Consider the following 25,619-nt stretch of genomic DNA (forward strand, 5'->3'; position numbering starts at 1 on the left):
GGATCTTTTTGTGGCATGTCACACCTTTGGCATTGCTCTGTGTATAAGATTAAGTGCTCTGTCTGGTCATCGTTATCATAAATTTATAAGGATGTAAATTTATTGTGTATTGTAAAATATTCATTCATTATTATTTATTGCGACTGATAAATAAGTCCTGACAAGCCATTGAGATTGATGGGAGGGATGGGCAGTAAATAGCAACTTTTTTTTCGCTATTTTCTATGCCAGATATGGTCATGTTGGCTAAACCTTAAAGTAACTACTTTCAGAAAACTATAGATCATGGAGACATATCAGAAGTTTTGATCATTGGGGGTCCTGGTGCAGGGCAGAAGCGCTCTATGTAAGCAGTCTTCAGCCTCCGGCTTTATTCAGACGAACGTGTGTGAAATCGGCCGATTTGCATCCATGCAGGACCTGTTTTCACGAATCCCTCCTAAACTTGAGTCTATTGAGGGATCTGTGAAAACTGACAAAAATAGGACATATTCTATTTTTTCACGGACCCTTTACATGGTCCGTTAAAACAACGGCCGTGTGAATAGTCCCATAGAAATTCATGCAGCCATGTAACAGCCGTTAAAAAAAATGTCCCTCACAAGGACTATTTCACTTTGGCCTGAACAAGGCTTAAGAAGCGCGGATAACAGCCGAAGGTGTAACGTTCTCCACTGAGCGCTTTTGCCCCTTCGTTTCAGTGATGGTGGGGGTATCGGCACTCGAACCCACACCAATCAAAACTTTTGTTATGTCTCTATGATCTAGTGCAGTTACACTTTAACCCCTTCCCGACCACCCCACGTAAATTAACGGGCTGCCGTGCTGGTCCTTGTGCTTGCAGCCCGTTAATCTTCATGTGCTCCTAACAGGTGTTCCTCGCAGCCAGGCATCTACTCGCAGCCTTAGTACTGGGGGAAAACATCGGGTCGGATCACAGAGGTGATCCCCGCCGATTAACCCCTTCAATTCTGCGGTCAATAGCGACCGCCGCATTTAAGTTGTTATAACAACATCGGCACCACGCGGTGCGATTGTTGCTATGTCAACTGAAGGCCTAACAAAGGCCATCTACGGAAGGACCTAATATGTCCCCTGTCAGTGTGAAACTGACATGTATTGCAGGGTATTATAACAACGATAAAACAGTCGGATCTTCAAGTCCCTACTGGGACTATAAAAAAAGTTAAAAAAATTATGTACAAAAATAAAAAAGTTAAAGTTCAAACTAATATAATTAAAAGTGGCCCTTTTTCCCTTATAAAGTCCTTTTTATTATTAGTCCTTTAACCCCTTAAGGACACGGCCAATTTTGGCCTTGAGGACAGAGCAATTTTTTTTACATTTCCCTCTTTGCATCCCGACGCTCATAACGCTTTTATTTTTTGTACGACATAGTTGTATGAGACTTTGTTTTTTGCGGGACGAGTTGTACTTTATGTACGTACCATTTTTTGGTACAAATACATTATCGTTTAATTTCTATAAATTTTTAATTAGATAAAAATGCAGAAAAAAAGCAGTTGCGCAGCAGTTTTTTTTTTTTTTTTTTTTTACACCATACACCGATCATCATAAGTAATGGTATACATTTGTTGTACAGGTTGTTACGGTCGTGGCGATACCAAATATGTCTATATTATTTCATGTTTTGGGACTTATATTTTAAAAAGTTTATTTATTATAAAAAATGTGTGTTTCTGTGTATTTTATTTACTTTTTATTTATTTACCATTATTTTTTTTTTACATTCATTTAACTTTTTTTGTTAATCCCATAAAGGGATTTATCATTTTGATTTTTATTTTGTAACTGTAATGTACTGGCATAGATCTATATGCCAGTACATTAGCCTGTTACTGATCGTACACAGGCAGTTGTTAGGGCATACCTCAGTATGCCCTAACAACAGGAAATATGTTCAGACAGCCCTGGGGTCCTTCACTGGACCCTGGGCTGTCTGGCCATACGAGTTGTGGGCTTTGATCGCGTCACAGTTATATTCTGTGACGCGATCAATGTGCAGTCCCCTCTCCTTGAACGCCGCGATCAGCTGTCATCGCGGCGTTCAAAGGGTTAACAGCGGAGAGAAGATGTTTCTCTTCTCTCCGCTGTCAGAGCGGGGCCGTGGCTGTGTATTACAGCCGTTGCCCCGCTCTCGATCGCACACACAGAGACGGCACAGACGGCTGTCACACAGGACGAGTATGCTCGTCCTAATGCGCGAAGTGCTCGCCGCTCAGGACGAGCATACTCGTCCTGTGTCGGCAACCAGTTAATGTAATATATGTAATATAATGACATATAATGTAATGTATCCCGTACGGTGACTGCCATAAAAAAATAGAAAAATTATATCAGAATCGCTATTTTTAGTTACTTCAGCTCCCAAAAAATTAAATAAATAGGGATCAAAAAGTCGCATGTACCCAAAAATGGTACCAATAAAAACTAGTTTGTTCCGCAAAAAAATGCCCTCATACAGCTTTCTTGATGGAAAAATATAAGTTATGGCTCTTACTAAATCATTTTTTAAAAACCATGATTTTATCATGCAAACACCGTAAAACATATAAAACCTATATACATATGGTATCGCCGTTATCGCATCGACCCGCAGAATAAATTAAATATGTCATAGCGCACGGTGCACGCCGTAAAAAACAATAGAATTTTTCACAGCCTAATTACACTAAATTCAGCAAAAAACCTGTGGGATCAAAATACTCACTATACCCCTAGATAAATTCTTTTAGGGCTGTAGTTTCCCAAATGGGGTCACTTCTGGGGGGTGCCCACTGGTTTGGTCCCTCAGGGGCTTTGCAAATGCAACATTGCACCTGAAAACCAATCCAGCAAACTTGAGCTCCAAAACCCAAATAGCGCTCCTTCCCTTCTGAGCCCTGCCCTGTGCCCAAACAGCCGTTTATTACCACATATGGGGTATTGCCGTAAACAGGAGAAATTGCTTTACAAATCTTGGGGTGCTTTTTCTTCTTTTATGCCTTGTCAAAATTGATAATTTCTATGCTTTATTGGAAAAAATTGGATTTTCATTTTTACGGACTAATTCCACTAAATTCAGCAAAAAACCTTTTGGGGTTAAAATGCTCCTTATACCACTCTATAAATTCTTTGAGGGGAGTACTTTGCCAAATGGTGTCTTTTTGGTGGTGTTTCCACTGTTTTGGCCCCAAAAGACCTCTTCAAATCTGACATGGTGCCTAAAATATAATCTAATAAAAAGCAGGCCCCAAAATCCTCTAGGTGCTCCTTTGCTTCTGAGGCCGGTGCTTCAGTCCATTACCACACTCGGGCCACATATGGGATATTTCTAAAAACTGCAGAATCTTGGCAATAAACATTGAGTTGCATTCCTCGGGGAAAACCACTTGTGTTATAGTAAAAAATGGATTAAAATAGATTTTCTTCTGACAAAAAAAAGTAATGTGTAAATTTCACCTCTACTTTGCTTTAATTCCTGTGAAACACCTGAAGGGTTAGGAAAATGCTAAATGCTGTTTTGAAAACTTTGAGGGGTGCAGTTTTTAAAATTGGGTGACTTGTGGGGGTTTCTTATATATAAGGCCCTCAAAGCCAATTCAGAACTGAATTGGTACCTATAAAAGTAGGTTTTGGAAATTTTCTTGAAAATTTGAGAAATTGCTGCTAAAGTTCTAAGCCTTGTAACGTCCTAGAAAAAGAAAAAGATGTTCAAAAAACTGCAAACATAACGTAGACATATGGGAAATGTTAATTAGTAACTTTTGTGTGGTATTGCTATCTGTATTACAAGCAGATACATTTAAATTTAGAAAAATACAAATTTTTGCATATTTTCTCTAATGTTTGGTGTTTTTCACAAATACTGAATATATTGATCAAATTTTTCCACTAACGTAAAGTACAATATGTCACGAGAAAACCGCCTCAAAATCTCTTGGATAGGTAAAAGCATTCCCAAATTATTACCACATGAGGTGACACATGTCAGATTTGAAAAAATCGGCTGCGTCCACAAGGCCAAAACGGGCTCAGTCCTGAAGGGGTTAAATGTAACAAAATATGCTGTTTATATTCATCATGTCCACTATTTTTATTTCACATAATTTAATATACGGAGTTGTATTCAAACCCAACCAGTAGTTTTTTAAGTAATAAAACAAATTCACTGTAACATTGGCCTCTGGTTTTCTGTAGTGATTGACTTGCAAGTTGTATAAAGTGTTTATTGTGATTTTTCTTTCTTTACATGCAAAGTGAGTGACAGGTAGAAAAGGAACGTTCAAAATACTGTAAGCACTTTAAAACATGAGGAACCAAATGGGAATATGATGAAACCTTCTTTAGTGGAACGTTGACTTCACTAAGCGTATTTTCACACTATATCAAATGTTTGTATGAATTATAAAGATCATGTCAAGTATAATATAGACCTGTAACTTCTATGGGCTAATTGACACGGCCCGATCCGCAGTTTGTGTTCCATTTTTTTAATTTATTGTTTTTTTTACAAAATGACAGTATTGGAAAAAAAAGGACAGTATGGAAAGGTTTTTCTCAAATACAGTCATGTAAATAAGCCCTTAGAATGTCTACGTGCTTGATTGTGAATTGTAAACATTTATGGATATAAAATTGTGGAGCGTTTTCTTCACTAGGTTATTAAAGGATTAGGTAAGGGAACAAATTTGGATCTAATTTATTTTACTTTGTTTACAGGGAAGCGATATAATGCTGTGGATGTGACTGCAGCTTTATGCATGAGCGCTGGGCTCATATGGTTTACACTGGCTGATAGTACAGTTGCACCAAACTTCAATGTGACAGGTAAGGAGTTTAAGTACAAAAGGGCTACACAGTCCATAGTTCTCCAGATGTTGTTGAATTATTAACCTTTTGGTGAATCATGCAGTGGCTTGGTTTTATATGCCCTATAATTACATGCATAATTCATCAATTATTTCGTCTAGTTCTCTTTTTCACTTTTGACCAAAACTGATAATTCGGGTTTGGTTGCAGTTAATCCCAATCCCCCTTAGTCCTACTCAAAGAAGCTCAAAAAGCAGGGACACGGGCTGCTGTATGCTGGTGTTACTATCAGTGTCTGCATAACATATGGAGGGAAAAATATATCAGTGTATTACTTTTCACTAATTTGTTCTGTACAGCCTTTACCTTGAAATTAACTTATTTACCTCTGTATCACAAGCAAGTACAGGTACAGCACATACAGCAGCCCAGATCTCTTCTTTCTGGACCTGGATCTCTTAATTTTTTGGTTTTTGGCGTGTGTGTACTTTAACACCGTTACATGCTTTTTCAATCCACCATTCTAATTCAAACACCTAGTGTGTGAAAAATCTAACAAAGAATGCAAGACTACCTGTCATAGCGAACACCACTAATACTAAGATCATGCTGTATAATCCTGTAACCAACATGCCATCCAGCGGTCAAATGTTAGCGTCGAGTCCCATCTTCTTTCTGTGTCTGGTAGCTGGGACCGGAGTGACAGCACCAGATCTTTGTGTGGCCATGTTCACCCATGGGAAATACCCATTTTCTTGCTGAAGAATAAATCTGCATGGATATGAGACTAATCTGCGACTCTTCGAATTCTCAGCATGCTCTATTCTGCTGCTGATTTGTTCCTAATTTTGCAGCGCTTTTCCCCCTTGGCATTGCCAAAGGTCAAACTGTTGCACGTGTATTTTGTCATGGATTTAATGACCTTTACTGAACATGGTCTGCAAGACTCGCTAATGGATATTTACAATACTTCTACTGTAAACTGAACAGTCAAAACTAAATGTTCTGAATAATGTTTTGCCTATTTTTTTCCCTATCATGAAACATATTCGGCAAGCTCCAGTAATCATCAACTCAAAAAATGATCCCATTGAAATTCCTTTCTTTATAACTTTATAATCTGTTCTCCATCAGTCAATAAGTCTATGTTCAGATCTTGATTGTGGGATGGCATACATATTGTGTCCTCGAAAGAAAGTTTGCTGTTACTAATGCGGACATTCTCACTCTATTGACATAATCACCAGGCAGTATATGCCTGTGAATTTGTGTGCATGCGCAGCATAGAACTACTCCCAAATCTGAGAGCTAAAGAGACGCTACTGGACATATGTGCCACAATGCCAGACATACTGGAGAAAATACGTAATTAACTACAGGAAAATGACAGGTAACTTTGTTTGTGTGGCCCTACAATGTTACATTTTATACTAATATTGAAAAATTCTTTAACTGGTTCTCAACCGCACCATAGACTATTTACGGCGCAGGTTTTAGCTTGCTGCCCGAGCTATGTCAGGTCTTCGCCAGTCAGTGACTGCCGGGGGCCCTGAGGAGAAGATAGAAGCAGTGAAAGCTGCTTCTATCTTCTCTGATCTCTTCTACATAGCGCTCAATGAGTTCTGTGTATATGAATAGAGGCAGCATGATCGCCGGGTGCCGTTAGTGGCAGCCTGCTGCTGGGAATTACTAGACTTAGCACAGCACTATTGGTCACAATAGTCACTATAGGAGGACTGATTTCCCCTGTAACTGGGACTGCACAGTGGAAAGACATGGTGTAAAAGAATGAAAAATAAAGTCCCACAAACCTCTTTTCTAACCTTTGAGGGACAGACCATAATAATAAAAGTAAAATAAAGTGCAAAAAACATTAATAAATACACATAAAATACCCACGTAAAAAAAACGTTCCCGTGCTAATCATTGTCGTAATGGTAGCCCTGACCCAATTACCCTAAAATAGACTAAGAAGCTGAGCCGGCGTCATCAGCAGTGGGTGTCCGCTGTATGTTACAGCGGACATCCCACTGTAAAGGCAGGAACCGGAGCTAGCTCCGATTCCTGCCATTAACCCCTTCAATGCAGCGATCCAGTGCAATCGCATCAAAGTGGTTTGTATGAAATCGGCAGCCTGCCATGCAATGGCAAGGCTGGCGACTGCTACTATGGCAACAGGAGGCCTAACAATTTCTTCCTATCTGCAATTACGGAAGCCGATTAGGCCCCATCCGGAGGCGGAGCCTGATCGGCTTGCTGTCAGTGAACAACTGACAGTTCTAATACATTGCACTACATAGGTAGTGCAATGTATTAGAACATCAAACAAACAGTTGGAGCTTCAAGTCCTCTAGTGGGACTAAAGAATAGTGTAAAAAAAGTAAAAGTTGTAAAAAATACAATAAAAGTTTCAAGTAATAAAGTAAAAGACAATCGCCCTTTTTCCCTTATCAAGTCATTTATTATTGAAAAAAATAATAAAGCCATACATATTTGTTATCGCTGCGACCGTAACAACCTGAACTATAAAAATATTATGTTATTTATTCCGCACAGTGAACGCCGTAAAAAGAACAAACTAAAAAATACTGACATAATTGCTATTTTTTGGTCCCTTTGTCTTCCAAAAATTGAAATAAAAAGTGATCAAAAAGTTGCATGTACTCAAAAATGGTACCTATAAAAACTATAACTCGTCTCGCTAAAAACAAGCCCTCATACAGCTCCGTCGACTAAAAAATTAAAACCGTTATGGCTCTCACAACTTGGCGACAGAAAAAATCCATTCTCTTTACAAAAGTTATTTTATTGTGCAAAAAGTTGTAAAACATAAAAAATGGCTATAAATTAGGTATCACTGAAATCGGACTGACCCGCAGAATAAAGGTAACATGTTATTTATAACACGTGGTGAACGCTGTATAAAAAGAACTAAAAAAATATGCCAGAATTGCGGTTTTTTGGTCACCTTGCCTACCAAAAAAAAAAGAAGGATAACAAGTGATCAAAAAGTCGTATGTACCCCAAAATGGTACCAATAAAAACTACAGCTCGTCCCGCAAAAAAAACAGCCGTCATACCACTACGTCTATGAAAAAATAAAATTAGTCAAGGCACCAATAAGCCAGGAAATAAAAATATGCAGTTGTGCCGACCCGAGGGGAACATTTCTTCTGTTTGAAGTGGCGAATTATCCCAAAAATTAGGGAACCAGGAAGGGTAGGGCCCAATCATATCTGCTGGAAGTGAGGGTGCTCGTATTATACCAGGACAACACTTCCCAGCAAAATTCCTCAAACTGCAAAGATGCCGAGTGTGGACCAAAAGGGGAATAAGTAAGGACCATTTATCAGGGCGCCACCGGCCTGTGCAGAAAGGATTGTGTCACAGCGTAACAAATACCTATGGATTATTTTTTTTACCCCATTATTATAACTATGCCCCTTATATTCTCCACCCGGCTTACATGTGCCCCCACATTATAAACGGAAACACCAGTAAGACTCCAAACAAAACTACTACCAAGCAAAATCCACGCTCCAAAAGCCAAATGGCGCTACCTCCCTTCTGAATGTTAGTGTGCCCAAACAGCAGTTTACTTCCACATAAATGGCATCGCCATACCCGGGAGAACCCTTTTAACTATTTTTGAGGTGTGTGTCTCCAGTGGCACGAGCTGGGCACGCCATATTTGCCGCTGAAATAGCATATCTAGGGAAAAATTGAAATTTTTACTTTGCACCTTCCGCAGCGCAATCATTTATGGAAAAGGCCTGTGGTGTGAAAATGCTCACTACACCCCTTAATAAATGCCTTGAGGGGTGCAGTTTCCAAAATGGGGTCACTTCTCAGCAGTTTCTTTTATTATTTCACATCAGAGCCCTGCAATTGTGATCCAATACTTTGTAAATTGCCAAATTAGGCCTTAATTTTACATGGTACTATTTCCCTCCTGAGCCTGGTCGAATGTCCAGGCAACAGATTGTGGCCACACCTAGGGTGTTTCTAAAACCGGGAAACACAGCATAGTAATTAGAGAGCTGTCTTGTTATGGTGGCAGAAGCTGGGCGCCACATATTGGCATATCTATTGAAAAAAATCCCATTTTCACTCTGCAACATCGAGTGCACACCAATTTCTACCAATCACCTATGGGGTTAATATGCTCACTACACCCCTAGGTGAATACATTGAGGGGTGTAGTTTCCAAAATGGGGTCACTTCTGCGGGGTTTCCACTGTTTTGGTCCCGCAGGGACTTTGCAAATGCGACATAGCGCCCAGAAACCAATCCAGTAAAATCTGTACTCCAAAAGCCAAATGGCGCTCCTTCCCTTCTGAGCCCTACTCTGTGCCCAAACAGCAGTTTATGACCACATATGTGGTATTGCCGTACACAGGAGAAGTTGCTTTACAAGTGTTGGGGTGCTTTTTTTCATTTATTTGTTGAGAAAATGAAAAATTTTCAGCTAAAATCTACGTCTTATTGAAGAAAAAATTTTTTTTTTATTTTCACTGCCCAATTCTAATAAAATCTATGAAACACCTGTGGGGTCAAAATGTTCACTACACCCCTAGATGAATTCCTCAAGGGGTGTAGTTTCGTGAATCGAGTCACTTTTGGGGAGTTTCCACTGTACTGGTACCTTAGGAGCTTTGCAAAAGTGACATGGTGTCAAGAAACCAATCCAGCAAAATCTGTGCTCCAAAAGCCAAATGGCGCTCCTTCTCTTCTGATCCTTGCCGTGTGTCCAAACAGCAGTTTATGACCGCAATCGGGGTATTGCTGTACTCCAGAGAAGCTGCTTTACAAATGTTGGGGTTCTTTTACTCCTTTATTTGTTGAGAAAATGAACAATTTTGAGCTAAAGCTACACCTTATTGGGAAAAAAAGGTTTTTTTTTTTATCTTCACTGCCCAATTCTAATAAAATCTATGAAACCCCTGTGGGTTCAAAATGCTCACTACACCCCTAGATGGATTCTTCAAGGGGTGTAGTTTCCTAAATGGAGTCACTGTTTTGGTGTTTTCACTGTTTTGGTCCCTCGGGGTCTTTGCAAATGCGACGTGGTCTCCGCAAACCATTCCTTCTAAATTTGAGCTCCAAAAGCCAAATGGCGCTCTTTCCCTTCTAAGCCCTGCCGTGTGTCCAAACAGCCGTTTATGACCACATGTGGGGTATTGTTTTACTCGGGAGAAATTGCTTTACAAATGCAGTGGTGCATTTTCTCCTTTAGTCCTTGTGGAAATTAGAAAAAATTAGCTAAACCTACATTTTCTTTGAAAGAATGTAGATTTTCATTTTCACGGCCTACTTCCAATAATTCCTGCAAAAAACCTGCATGGTCAAAATGCTCACTATACTCCTAGGTAATTTCCTCAAGGGGTATAGTTTCCAAAATGGGGTCACTTTTGGGGGATTTCCACTGTTTTGGCACCGCAAGAGCCTTTCAAACCTGACATGGTGCCTAAAATATTTTTTAATAAAAAGGAGGCCCCAAAATCCTCTAGGTGCTCCTGTGCTTCAGTCAATAAGTGCACTAGGGCCACATGTGGGGTATTTCTAAAAACTGCAGAATCCGGGCAATCGATATAGAGTTGCATTTCTCTGGTAAAACTTTCTGTATTACAAAACAAATAGATGAAAAATGAATTTCTGCAAAAAAAAAAAAGAAATTTTGAAAATTTCACATCTACTTTGCCTTAATTCCTGTGAAATGTCTAAAGGGTTAAGAAACTCTCTGCTGTTTTGAATACTTTGAGGGGTAAAGTTTTTTTAAATGGGGTGACTTGTGGGTTTCTAATATATAAGGCCCTAAAATCCGCTTCACAACTGAACTGGCCCCTGTAAAAATAGCCTTTTGACATTTTCTTGAAAATGTGAGAAATTGCTGCTAAAGTTCTAAGCCTTGTAACGTCCTAGAAAAATAAAAGGATGTTCAAAAAACAATGCCAATCTAAAGTAGACATATGGGGGATGTTAATTAGCAACAATTTTGTGTGCTATTACTATCCGTCTTACAAGCAGATACATATAAATTTAGAAAAATCCCAATTTTTGAAATTTTTCGCTAAGTTTTGGTGTTTTTCACAATTAAAAACTTAATGTATTGAGCAAATTTTGCCAGTAACATAAAGTCCAATGTGTCAAGAGAAAACAATCTCAGAATCACTTGGATAGGTAAAGGCATTCTGAAGTTATTACCACATAAAGTGAAACATGTCAGATTTGAAAAAATGGGCTGTGTCCTGAAGGCCAAAACAGGCTGTGTCCTGAAGGGGTTAAATGATTATTAAAAAAAATAAGCCCCATGTTTTATTAAAAAATATTTTCTTGTTTCACAATATTTAACCCTAAAAAAAAGTATATGGTATTGCTGCAATCGTTGCTTCCCGTATAAGTAAGTTAGCATATTATTATATTCTACCACATGGCGTAAAAAAATATATAAATCCCAGATGGTGGATATGCTGTCTTTATTGTTGTTTTCTTAACACCCCCTAAAAAAAATAAAACAAAAGAATAAAAAACGTATTCACTCGCTCGGTTATGAGGCCGGAGAGACGCCATATTAAAGCGTGTCTGTTTTAGTAAATACTTACTTATATTTTCCATGGAATATTTCTCGATATTTCTGGAGAAACTTTTCTTAGGACACTGTGTTGTGCCATTCCTCTGCTATTCCTACTATTCCTACGCTGTCTGACACTTTAAGCGCTGATAGGACAGCACAACGCAGAATTCTATAAAACATTCTCTGGAATTATCATTTAGGGGGAACACCAGTATTTACTAACAGACATGACACGAGAGGTGGCAAGTCCTCTTTATACACAACTATACTTTTTAATAAAAAAAAATTTATTTTTTTTTTTTTTTAAATAATAATGAAGTTATACAAATTTACAATATACTTTCTTTATCAATTCCTTATGGTTTTCAAGATCTCTGCTTTCTGTCATTTAATAGGGACCCTTATTGTTTGCTTTCAGTGGATAAAAATCTGTCCTGGTCATGTATTGGACACACAGGTGCTGGAATCGTTAGAAGACACAGCTCTGATACACATTTTAAGGATCCGTGCACCTGCGTGTCCATCACAGGACCAGGACAGATTTTTCACCACAGTAAGAAAACATTGGTCATTGCCCAACATGATCTCCCCAGATTTCCCTTCACTTAACCAGTTGCGGACCGCCCATAGACTATAAATGTCCGGGTAGTCTGCACTTAACTCTGCAAGGACGTTCCAGAACATTCTGCGAAGTTTAGCAGGTTTTCCGCTCCCTGGCAGCATTTAGCTCTCTGATACAGCTGTCTCTAGACATGGGGCTTCAACAGTGTGGTATCCCGTCATGACACCTCCCAGCGGCGTTTTGTGTGCCGATGGTAAGGAGCTCCGTGATACAGCTGTCTAGAGACCTCTGTATCACGGAACTTCATCCAGAGACCATTCAGTATGGTCTCTGGTCACGTGATCGCTGTCACAGCATGTCTCTGAGATCACAGAAAAGTTTGTTTGCAAATAACAAACTTTTCCAGTTTTATCGTCTCCCTTTATGGCAGGCTAAGTAATGTAAAAAACACAAACACACTTTTTAATTTTTTTTCATTAAAGATATTTTTAATGTAGCCCCAGCTTTAGGGTTATTTTACATGTGGCGGATTCGCTGCAGATTTTATCTGTAGATCTGCTAAAGTCTGCAGCAGATTACAGTACAAGGCAAGTAGATGAGATCTCAATTCTCATCCACATTCTGCAGGAATTTTACACCGCCGCAGATTATCAAATCTTTAAAAGTGGCGTTAAATTAATGCCTTGGGGTCAAATTTCCAGAAGTCATTTTGGGGGTGTTAAAAGGGTTTTCCAGTCCCCAAAACTTGATGGCCTATCCTCAGGATAGGCCATCAATATATGGTTGGACTGGGTCAGACTCCTGGCACCCCTGCCCGTCAGCTGTTTTGAATGGGCCGCAGCGCTCATGCGTTGCTTTCCCTTTATTCCTGTCCCTGCTCACACTGAATTGCGGACACACTTGTAGCGGTGGTTCACAGTATTAGTCTCTTCACTACAATGGGAGAAGGCTGCAATACTGTGAACCGCCGCTACAAGTGTCAGCGATTCACAGTGTGAGCGGTAAAGGAAATGAAGGGGAAGCAGCGCTCGTACGAGCGCTGCGGCCCTTTCAAGCTCGTCGGCGGGGGTGCCGGGAGTCGGACCCTAACCGATCAGATATTGACTGGACGACCCCTTTAACAGTGTTTTGGCGCTTTACAATATCTCTAATATATGGTCGTATGATGTCAGCAAACCAGCTTTGGAAAATTGCTCTCCAAAACTCTGTTTGCGCAACATACATTGTAAGCACCGCCTTGCACCCAGCGTGTAAAAAATGTGCACTTATTTCGTATCGCTGAAGTCAGCAGAAGTTGCCAAATATGTATTCAGGTGTGTTTACCCGATGCCGTGCACCAGATGTAAAAAAAAAACATCACCTAATATCACATATTCACGTTTGTTATTGTTTTTTTTTTTATTTTTCTTCCGTATTTAAAAAAAAAAAAAGGTGAAATGTAGCTATTTTTTGTTATACAATATGGAAGCCCAATATGTTATGAGAAAAAAAAAGAACAAATACATGTAGGTTGGAAGAGTAACAGAACAACAATTTGCTTTTAAATTGGCACGTGGCAAAAACTTGAAAATGGGCCTGGTCAGGAAGTGGTTAATTTCCTGTACATTATAATTGAGCTGTTTGCTAAATATCTGTATGGTGATGGGCCAATCAACTTCATGCAGACTCTGACGTTCTAAAGTTTAGTCGCATAAAAAAAGTATGGCTGATGTTCTTTTGCTGTACTCGTCTTACATACAAATCAAATCTATGACTTGAAATGAGATCTAAGCGGAAATGTTTAGTACATAAGTGTATGCGGTATGCAAATAGCAGTAATTGGGTTTGCTCACCATGCCGTTTTCACAAAAAAGTAACTGTAGTCACAGTAGTGTATCTCTTTGTATATAAAAGTGGAGCGGAACAGACAAGACGAGGAAAAAAAGAAGGCTATGAACTGGAGTTTATTACAACATATTATTCTTTGCAAAGGCGGTGTATTAGGTAACATATGTTAAATGAGTATTGACACTAGCATATGCATGGATAAATGCATAAACCAGCAAAAGTCTTGCAGGCATCGAGGCTTTCACAAAACATACTACTTTCTCTATTTTATATTAACTTTCAAATGAAAAATTCTTAAGGATTCGGTTGCCTAAGGGTAGCAGTTTGGATGCTAGTTACTAAATGCCAAATTGACTTCACTTGACTTTTACTCATAAATTTCTCAGAAACATTGATACATAAACTAGTCTGATTCCAGCTGAAGCTCTACTTACATAATTTAATCAGATTCCTTTGAACATTGTGAGGGACAAATCTATTCAGATGACATTTTTGCCTAAAGGGAGCAAAACTATTCAGCTAGTATAAACAAAGCATACTCTTATGCTGCCTCGTACAAATATTCTGCTCATAAACCCCCCGCTTGGATGAGGGCTTCCATTGCTTCATCTGAGCTCAGGCAGGGACGACACTAAAAAGGTTAGCTTAGAAATGCTGTTTTTATATAGTCCTCATCAATTAAAAGTTACACCATGCTATATATATATATCTATATAGGCATCATCTAAAGACTGATGTTAATGAATCGTGCTCTCAATAAATGAAGCTTGAGCTTTGGGCAAATGTTGGGGTGTAAAAACGAGGGCAGTGGTGTGGAAAAGGTATTTGCCGTTGTGCGTTCTTTGTGGTTGTACGTTTCAGCTGTAATAGTAGGTAAAGTTAGATTACGGTTTTCTTTTTGTTACTTTCAAGGGGTGCTGCTCATTTCTCTTGCACTCTGCGCCGATGCTGTAATAGGAAATGTGCAAGAAAAAGCGATGAAATTACACAATGGATCTAATTCAGAAATGGTAAGGGGTACATTATTTTCATGTTACATAGAGAACGTAGAATGCAAAAAGGCTGGAATCTAGTCTAAATCTTGCTATGTATCCATATTTTTGTTCCCGAGGCCTTGCTGCATTATTACCCAGAGTGGGGAGAGCCGCTACAAGGTTTAATACACCGATTCAGGTGGTTCTATATAACGCTTCATTCCCGCTGGAGCAGTAAGGGTCAAGTTACCACATTATGGGGCCTTAGATGTAGCTCTTCACAAGGGATGTACATTGCATCCAATGTCCCGTGTTCCCCGTTAGCAACAGAAAAGGGACTGCATGTGTGGCTACTTGTCCACTGCATACTGGGAACACTGGGCTTTTATTCTTGAGATTGGAGGGTGTCCTAACAGTTAGGCCTCATGCACATGACCGTAGTGGTGTGCACGGCCGTGATATGCAGCTCGGACGGCTGCGGAGTGTCACCCGAGAGCCGCCCGCAAATCGCGGGTCGTGCAAATGGATCAATTGTTTTGTGTCACACAGCAGTATATGTGCGCAGGACAGCATAGCGCACACACAGATGTGTTCTGTATAGTACACCGCTAGAATAGGGGTGTAAGGGGCTACAGCGCATACACCTGGGGGCTGCATGAGGCCACCGGTTGCCCACCACTGCCCTAGAGCATTGCTGTAGTGCAAATCAATATTAAGCAGCTGCTTTCCCTGGCAGTAACCAACAATGGGGGACACACCAGCAATACCCCCCACAATTAGCTTATCCATTGGGTTAATCAACTAGTAAATAGCAGATGTCCAAAGTTGACGCCTTTTAAAAAAAAAAAAAAAAATATATATATATATATATATATATATATATATACATTTATTAGTTTGCTTAATTAAAATATTTGTGTGTCTGTGTGTGTGTGTGTGTGTATGTATATATATATATATATATATACACACCCTTTTGTTATATATATATATATATATATATATATATATATATATATATATATATATATATATAGCTCGGTATTGACAGCCTTATTCAATATAAAGACCTCTCGGAATGAAATGTATATTCCCTATTATCATTTTCAGGTTCTGTATTCGTATTCCATAGGATTTGTTTACATTTTACTGGGTTTGGCCATTACCAGTGGATTGACTCCCGCTTTATCATTCTGTTCCAAGGTGAGTGTGGAAATAGAGTTGCTTGATTAAAATAAAAATAAATGGCTGCTACGCTACTGAGAACTGTATTAATGCAAGGCAATAGTGCATGACAGCATAAAATATACATGTCATGTTATGGAGAGGCTGCTGAATAGGCACTACCTTCAAGCCGTATACTCCGTTTCACAAATAAGTTTTTTCTTTCCATAAAAAAAACCACTAATGGCATGTTTTATTTATTCTGAATTAATACATCAGTCGGGTTGTATTCATTTTATAATGTCACCTTTTTTCATTTTGAACATATACCGAAGTACATCAGGCTCTATATCCTTTAGAATAGCTTGACCTTGTCTAGATTATCAGAGACTGTAAGATAAATGCACTTTATAAAAGCCTAGATATCCCATTATATTGTGTATATAATATGAAATATATACAGTAGGGATTTGCTAGGTAGTAGAGTTTTTTTTGCCCTGTGCGGTGTGTGTGTTTTTTTTATTTTTCTTAAATATATATTACAAAATTAAGTTGTGCACAATTTTTCTGTTGTAACTTTTTTGTTTTTTCCTCTTTAGTTTCCATTTCAGACATACGGTTATGCATTCTTTTTCTCCCTCACTGGCTATTTTGGGATTTCTTTTGTTCTCGCATTGATTAAAATGTTTGGCGCTCTTGTTGCAGTGACAGGTAATTTTCTTAATGAAATGTCCCCGTACTATTGCGTTTTGCTGGAAAACCTATGAACAAGGTTCTGTAAATAGCGAAATATTGGATAAAGGGAATGCAGGATGGCTATTTGCTGGTAGTAGACTAATATGGTCTAAGGTACTGAAATAATGTGTCCTGGAAATATTAAATTTTTTTCAGATAGAATTTTTGCTTAGTGAACCACCAATGGTATTCCACTATACAAACCATACAAACTCCAGCCTTGTAGTGTCTTGAACATTGTGCTTCTTTGGCGAAATTTGTACTGTAAAGTCAAAAAATAAATTTGGCGTATATTACAAGAAGTACAATATTGATGCAGGTTCCATCTATGAAGCTATTTTAATATATTAGTTAAATTGCATTATCAGCAATAATATACATCTACTACCCAATTTTACCTCTTGTGATCTAAGGCAATTTTAGGTAATAGAGCAGAGTATCTGAACGTTATTAAAATTCCCACCATTTACCCAATTGTAAAGGCCGGTTTACAGGTTTCTTACACATTGCATTTAGTAGATCCGCAGTCTAAAGGAGGATTGGAACTCTGCAAGGGAAACGGCAAACATTCTCTAACATTTCCTTGCGGATTTCTTTCCCTTGTATCGACATACAATCCTCCTCGTGATTTAAATAAGATGTACGAATAGTAGATCTTCTGAATTAGATGTGCAAGGGGTTGTATGTAAGATAATAATGATGTAGTTTTTATTTTTAATAGTCAGAGGCCTCAGGGGTAAAGCTTCACTTTAAAGTGATTGACAGCCACTTATACAGTGCCCACCAAAAGTTCCGGAACACCCTCATAACTTTTGAACGGCTCGAGGTAGGGGGTTCAAATTTGGTGGGATTTAATGGGGTCATAAAATCTACCATGTAATGCCAAAAAAAAACACCCCACCCCCTTGGGGGTGGATGGGGGCAGCAAAATCTTAAATGGGTCGAGTGTGGGCTCATTTGAAAGCGGTTTTCAATAAAATGCCGCAATCGATTTTGAGAGAGGATTTTTTTTCACTGAGATATTTAACTTCAAAGTTATCTTCATTATCGGCTACCACCGGTGTTAGCATTACCCAAAATGTACCGCGCGGGTAAAATCCTAAATGTGCCTGGGCGCGTGTGTGTGTGTGTGTGTGTGAGGTTGGGAATGTCACATCAAGGTGACTTTAAATTACATATTATTACAATTGGCCTCGGCGATACAACATAGACCTACCTTGTCTACGATTGTAATATGATTTCATGTGTACACATTTCGGTAGTCGCTTGTGAATTTCAGAGAGCCAATTCGGAGAGTAATTTTAATTTTTGTACATTTCTATTGTCATATCACAAAATGCATTTGACCGAAACAGAAAGGATCACTTTATTGATGATGAGAGGGTATGGCGAAGAAAAAATAAGATACTATCGAGAAATAGCGGCTTTATTCAATGCCACTTATCCTAGCCGTGATCCAATTTCATTGTCAACTTTTAAAAGAATTGTTCATCGTTTCAAAATAACCGGTTCAATTAAAGACGCACCAAGATCCGGAAGACCCAAACATGCTAGAAATGATGAAAAAGCTCACTGTGCAGGATAATCCTCATACATCTGTCGAGTGGAGCACAACAAAATATCAGCGCCACATCAGTCCGTTGAATTTTGAAGAGGCATCATTATCATCCTTATAAAATACGTCTAGTTCAGGAGCTATCCAAAGATGATTATGACACAAGAGTGGAATTTTGCGATACAATGATGACACGATTTGATGATAATCATCAGATTTTCGACTGGACCTTTTTTTCGGATGAAGCTACGTTTGTACTAAACGGTTCTGTAAATCGACAGAACATGAGGTATTGGGCAGATGAAAATCCACATTAGATGAGAGACAGTCATACCCAGTATCCTCAGAAGGTTAATGTTTGGGCTGGAATATTACTCAATCATATTGTCATAGGAAAAATAAATACAGAAAATTACTGCAATTTGCTAAGAAACCAAGTGATACCAGCTATTCAAAATATTGCTGGAGAAGCTTTCCGCAATGTTTGGTATCAGCAGGATGGAGCTCCGGCTCATTTTTCTATGCGAGCTCGAAATCTTCTGAACGATAATTTTCCTGATCAATGGATTGGTAGAAGAGGCTCGATAGAATGGCCACCGAGCTCACCAGATCTGACCCCATTAGACTTTTTTTACTTGGGGGTATTTAAAAAGTAAAGTCTATGAGACTAGGATCGCAGACTTAGACGAGCTGTGGGAAAGAATAGTGAATATTTCAAATTCAATCACACCAGATGTTATAAATAACGTTATCGACACGTTTTACGTTCGATTAGGACACTGTTAAGTTGTTGAAGGACATCAGTTTGAACATTTGATTTAATAGAGTAATTGTTATGTTTGTACTAATACACATAATACATGTCCTCGGTCTTGCTTTGGTTGGCCGGACAATGCACACGGTTTGGAGTCTATAAATACCGGGGGAATGACGAACCCCGGGGTCCTTCTCTCTGGCTGTGTTTACACACACGCACACACGGCAAGGGGACTCGCATTAATCTAGCACCCCAATGAGATGTAAATCCGACCGTGCGACCTCCGCGCGGTATATTTTGGGTAATGCTAACACCGGCGGTAGCCAATAATGAAGATGATAAATGTAGCGTTCAATATCTCAAGGAAAAAAAATCCTATCTCAAAATCATTTGCAGCATCGTTTTTTTGTATTGCAATGAGCTTTCAAATGAGCCCCCACTCGACCCCCCCCCCCCCCCCCCGTGCCATTTAAGATTTTGCTGCACCCCACCGCCCCCAAGGGTGGGGTGGATTTTTCTGTGGCATTAACTGGTAGATTTTATGACCCCATTAAATCCCGCCAAATTTCAACCCTCTACCTCGAGCCGTTCAAAAGTTATGAGGGCGTCCTGGAACTTTTGGTGGGCACTGTATAGGGCAGCATAGTATGATGACAGATCCACTTAAAAAAAATATACTAGCAAGAGCTTACTGCCTAGTGGTTATATATTAAACGAAAAAAGTAAGCGCGCTCTGCTATCTAACTCCCATAAAGTTGTATGGAGCTCCAGTGCGCATGCTTCGCCGCCGCTCCTTAGATTCCTCCTCACTGCAGTTGTGTCGGGATGGGGGACTCGGGATCCCCGAACTAATAATCATTGGCAGTCCCAGCATCTAACATTCATCACCTATCCTGTGTTTGTGGGTAAAACTCTTTAAAGGAATTTCACTATCATCTAACCTGCATAAAATCTGAACATTCACAAAACCGTATTCGCGGCAATAGACGCAGGAATTTTTAACCATTTTCCTATTTTCATTCTAGCAAAATATCTGTGTGTGTAAATACAGTCCATATCCCCATCTAGATTATTATCTTGATGTCCGTCTGATTGATCGGAAATCAGCTCATGTAAACCCAGCTTTATGAGCCATGTACAAGAACATGTTTTCAAATTATAAGACCCAATATACGTGCACATACGTTGATTGTATTGGATTAAAACATTTTTTTTACCTTCTTTATACAGTAACAACTGGAAGAAAGGCCATGACCATTGTGCTATCTTTCTTATTTTTTGCAAAACCCTTCACCCTCCAGTAAGTTTCCATTCAGGTTTTTCTGTTGGTTATTTGTATTGGATATATTCATTTGTAGTTTGCTGTATAATGTATATATTGCAATGTAAATTTTTTCACTGTTTTGGTTATAATTTTCTTTAGGGATTCTTACAGTATAACAAATATACAGAGGTACTGTGGGTGGAACGGATTGGGTGAGGGGGGAGTTGAGAAAATCAGCCCTGTGTTATCCTGTAACTTTCATGGAACAAGCCTGGGAACACCTATTCTGAAATATAGCCAGCAGGATGAAGCGAGCCGGACTGATATTAGTTTAAGCTCCTTTACAGCTTCGTCATGCACACGGATCTCTGCAGCCACCGAATTGGAAAAAAAATATGCTTTTGCCTGTGATGTAGTGGCAGATGTCATGGAAAATAAATTTGGATGTAGTGTGAGCTATTTCCTGTGCGGTTTCCGGGTGCGCGATAACAACCCCACCTTAGGAGCTAAAAGAAGGAGCAGACATCAGGAGAGGCCTGCCATGACATGCCAAGGGGATCACGAGCACTGGGAAAGTATAAATGGAGGGTGGTTAGAGCTCTAGCACTCCAGGCAAAGAAATGTTCATTGTATTCTATCAAGTAGTTTCCAACATCTAAATAGGGAAGAAGATAATGGCCTCTTTTTTTTTTCTATAGAGCTTCTACTGTTCTATACATGATAAATATCTATTGTCTGTTTATTTGTACATATAGAGATGTAGTTACTACACCCCCCAAATATTTGCAATTGGCACTCATATCATTTTCTTGTCTTTACAGATATATATGGTCTGGATTATTAGTTCTACTTGGAATATTCTTAAATGTCTACGGTAAGAACATGGACAAAATGAGATTGCCTCATCTGTACAACATTCTGAAGAAAAAAGGCACCAACCTAAATTCAAGGACGTTCTCACAGACTGTATAAATATATATATTCTTTTTTTTTTTTTAACCTTAACAATCATTAAATGATTAGATTTTTCTAAAGGGAATCTAATACATTACGAGAAGGTGAAGGCATATTGTCTGCGTTGTTGCTGCTGAAGTGTAAGCCAAGGAGGTGATTTCACCACTCTGCTCACGAATGAGCATTTTACTGGACGGGACTCTGTGTGGTGACTTTATATGATGGATGGTACTCGGGGACCTATTACCTCTCTACTTTTTTATGGCATTTTTATTTTTACTGTTCTTAAGTCAATGTTGCAACAGGGAGTTGTCCGTTTCCAAACACCAAATTATCTGTGTGAAGAAAAAAAAAAAAAGCATATATCCTATTGTTGCCCTGAATCATGGTGGGTATGGACCATATTTGTTTAACGCATGGGGTCCCTTTAACCAATAAATGTTTTCATCTGTAAATCTAAATGATGAATTGCAGTTTGTACGTTTTGTAACTTTCTGTTTTGCATTACTTGTATTAACATTGCATGTGGCTCATACTATGCCGCCACATGCAATGCTCAAAGGCCAAACCTTATTGACATCTGATTGTAACAACCATCTACAGATGAAGGACATTTTTTTTTATTATAGAAAAAACGCAGCAATCCTGCTATGTGTGAATGTAATATTATAGCGCAAGTGAATGGATCTCCGCTATCGGATGCTGTCTCCAAACAGTATATAGATACTACCAGTTATTATTTTAATGTACTATATAAAGATTTAAACAAGCCTTGTGAAGACAAGTTTATTGTAAAATGTTAAGTCCTGTAACCTCTAAGTCTATTTTAGACAAGCAACAAGCATGTGCCTCTATAACGGATATGGACCCGCACCTAACTATACTAATGGTAGTAATAGATAGCGGACAGCTGCCTTGTTCTTGTGTGACCAGGGACATGCTGCGTGACAGCCCAATTGACAAGCCAGGTAGTTTATAACCAGTGTATTCCTAGCACCCAGTCTGTCAGTCATCACTCTGGATTGGCACTGTGTTGAGAGTAGAGGAGGACGACAGATTGGCAGCAATCCCGTCATTCTCCATCTCAAACTTTGCTATTTACCCGGTTTAGCGAAAATTAAATGTAGCAGAGGAACCTAGTCGTTTTCTACCATACATCCATACACACTGGTTCTGTATCTCAAAATATGTTGATTTTCTTAATGCCTATATATTACAAACCTATAGTCCTTGAAATACCCCTTTAAATAAAAAGAATAGTTGAGCCTTTATCATGTGAACCGTTATTACACATAGGGTACATGTAATTTTTTTCACTAGTTGAGGCTTTACTTACGGGATATAAATACATACATAAATAAAATAGCAGGAGGGAGCACAAAATGAAATGTTTATTACCTATTTAGCTTCCCTGTTACATCAGAATAATCTAATTTACTGGAGCTGCTGGTGACCTCTGTGTTACATCCTGAAACTTGTACAATAAATAATGGCGGGCGTCTAAAGCTCATCTCCACAGCAAATAGAATTGTATGGAAAGAATCAACCTCTTAAAATTGCTACAGCAGGAAAGTACTGGCAGCACATCCATTACCTTTGTCCCCTATCCCCTCCATATTTATGCTGCTTACATGTGATGGTGTTTCTTGCTCCTATTAGGTGGTGAATGCAGATGGAGAATTCCATATATATATATATATATATATATATATATATATATTAATATATATAATATTTTATTTTTATTATATTTATCATGTGAAACTTAAGAAACCACCTTTTTTTTATTTTATTTAATTGTATATTTTCCAGATAAAGAATATTTCTTTGTTTCATGTGCTTTGTAAATTGTACACACAAGTGTAGCTACAGCAGGTACAAAGATGTGATTTGCACCCGGACCCTGATACCTATGGGGGCCAAAGGCCCCTTTGCCACATAAGAAGACACCAGTATTTTAAAAGGCACATGGTATGTGGAGGGGGGGCCAAGTGGCAGATTTTGCATTGGGGCCCAGGATCTTCAAGTCACGTCTTTGATCTTACATACAGATGTACTAAATATTTTATTAGTTTAAAAAATACGTATGGGCATCTTTAGCAATAAATAAGGGTAGAGATCTAGTTTGAAGTAGATCTGTAACCTTTAGATGGCTTGTGTATTTCAATTTGCCAGTGATATTACTGATTTACTATCTAATATTTAGGCTGACTAAGGTACTATTGTCTTGGTTTAATGTAATCTTGATTACCAATTCTGTTCACTAAATGATAGCCTCTGTTGCCTGTGTTTAACCAAATAGCACTGCTTAGCATAGTAACTGGCATAATACTATACGATGATCTAATAGAGCTGTGACCCATCCCAAAGGAAAGCTTTTTGTTTTGTTTTTTTCATTTCCTATGATCTGCTCCTCCATTACCCTTTCCACACTTATTATAGACCCTGATCATAGTATATGGTAGTAACACCAAAGGGATTCACAATGAAACAAAATGTGAAGATGCTGGTCTCTTAGAGGATATGTACACCTTTATAAACTGCGCACTCTAAGGCCGTAATAGTTTCCACCGCTGCGGATAGACATCCGTAGCCATCCGCAATTGCAGAAGCGCCCATAGACTTCAATTGCGGACAAGAATAGGACATGTTCTATAGCTTGCGGATCATTTTTACAGCCCGGACACACATCCGTAAATTTACGGAAAGGTGTTCGTGGCCAATTAATGGGTCTGCAATTTCATCCGTAATTAGGGATGAAAATTACGGTCGTGTGCATGGGGCCCTAACCCTGCAGTCGTAGTTCCTTCCATTACCTGTCACTTACCTATTCAAAGTAGATGCAAGGGAGCATGACTGCAGGATACAAATGGTTTGTTTGTGCCCTGTGACTATGTAGACACACAGCTCTGCATAGGAGCTGTAGATACAAAATGGTAGATTTTTATCAAGATTATTTACAAAGTTGCTTCATTTTTATATTTTAGTGATCTGTGTCTCGGGCTATTAACCAGTATTCATTTGATGTAATGTGGAATTCTGACCCTTTTTTATTCTTTAAAAAATTTGATTCCGTTTTTCATTTTGAGTTGATCTACCCCAGGGGTCTCAAACTCGGCAGGGTAAGTGGGACACACATTGAAAAAAGTTGAAGGGCTGCATTACTTTCAAATTTGATGCAATACAAAATTATTTGTTAATTAGTTGTTTGAACGACTATAATAATACTACATTACTATAATACTATATTATTACAACGCCGCAGTGCCCCCTGCAGAGAGTGCCGCAGTGCCCCCTGCAGAGAGTGCCGCAGTGCCCCCTGCAGAGAGCGCCGCAGTGCCCCCTGCAGAGAATGCCACCCACCCACCTGTAGATAATGCCACAGTGCCATCTGTACATAATGCCACACTCCCCCTAGATAATACCACAGTGCCCTCTGTAGATAATGAGACCGTAGATAGTGCCACCCCCCCCCCCCCCCCCCCCAGTAGATAGCTCCATCGGTGCTCCCTCTAGGAGTGGAATCCCCAGCCGGAGCGTTGCCGACGCTTTTGCCTGGCATTCCTCTGCTGGAGGAGCCCTTGACGTCGCTGTCCATAGAAAGTGATATCAGGGGATCCTCCAGGACCGAAATGTGATGTCCGGGGCAACACCAGAGCCAGAGTCCCAGAGCAGAGAATTAGTATAGGCTCTGCTCCTGACATCACTGTCTATATATTGACAGTGATCTCAGGAGCAACCCCAGAGTCCCAGGGCAGAGCGCTCCTAACCTGCGACTTTAGCTCTGCTCCTGACATCACTGTCCATATATGGACAATGATGTCAGGGGCTTTCCCAGAGCCGGAGTCCCGGAGCAGAGCCGCTTCGAGCGCTCTGCCTGGGATTCCTGCTATGCTTCTGACATCACTGTCCATATATGGACAGTGAGGTCAGGGGCTTCCCCAGAGCCGCTTCTAGCACTCTGTCGCTCCTCCTTCAGCCTGCTCTCTCCCGAGGGAGCGGCGGGCTGGAGATGACAGCCTTAGGGGGTCGCATGTGGCCCGGGTGTTTTGAGTGATCTACACCAGGCATGAAAGCAACAGGTTCACAGACCAACACACTTCTTAGGTCCTGTTCACAGCTTTTTTTGACGCGGAAACCGTGTCGGAATCGGCTAAAAAAAAAAATCTCTGATCTTCCACATTGAAATCAATGGGGGGCAGAGAAAGTGTTTTTCGCAGCGTTCTATGGCCACGGCTGAAAAACTATGCAGGATCTGTGGTAAGAAAGTGCAGGCAGGTCAAAATCCACATCAAAATTCCTGAAGGATTTTTGAGGGAGATTTTTTCTGCCTGCAAAATACGCCGTGTGAACAGGGCCTTACAGTTCACTGATGCCGGCACTCAACAGCTTCAACAGTGCAAATGTTCTGCAGTCAGTCATGAAAATAAATTTTTAATAA

The 25,619-nt window shown here is 39.5% G+C and overlaps 1 protein-coding gene across 2 annotated transcripts in view; it reads left to right on the forward strand.

The window, feature by feature from the left end:
- The window catches only part of SLC35B3 (solute carrier family 35 member B3), a 41,765-nt gene extending 20,123 nt beyond the window's left edge, over nucleotides 1-21,642 (forward strand). For both annotated transcript variants that reach the window (XM_075828439.1, XM_075828438.1), the window contains exons 5-10: nucleotides 4,723-4,830; nucleotides 14,688-14,785; nucleotides 15,860-15,952; nucleotides 16,513-16,624; nucleotides 20,191-20,260; nucleotides 21,046-21,642. In XM_075828439.1, coding sequence (XP_075684554.1) covers nucleotides 4,723-4,830; nucleotides 14,688-14,785; nucleotides 15,860-15,952; nucleotides 16,513-16,624; nucleotides 20,191-20,260; nucleotides 21,046-21,196 — 632 coding nt within the window. In that variant the 3' untranslated portion in view covers nucleotides 21,197-21,642. The remainder of the gene's footprint in view (nucleotides 1-4,722; nucleotides 4,831-14,687; nucleotides 14,786-15,859; nucleotides 15,953-16,512; nucleotides 16,625-20,190; nucleotides 20,261-21,045) is intronic.
- Nucleotides 21,643-25,619: the final 3,977 nt, after the last annotated feature.

Source organism: Rhinoderma darwinii, chromosome 5 (genome assembly GCF_050947455.1).
Source record: "Rhinoderma darwinii isolate aRhiDar2 chromosome 5, aRhiDar2.hap1, whole genome shotgun sequence".
NCBI lineage: Eukaryota > Metazoa > Chordata > Amphibia > Anura > Rhinodermatidae > Rhinoderma > Rhinoderma darwinii.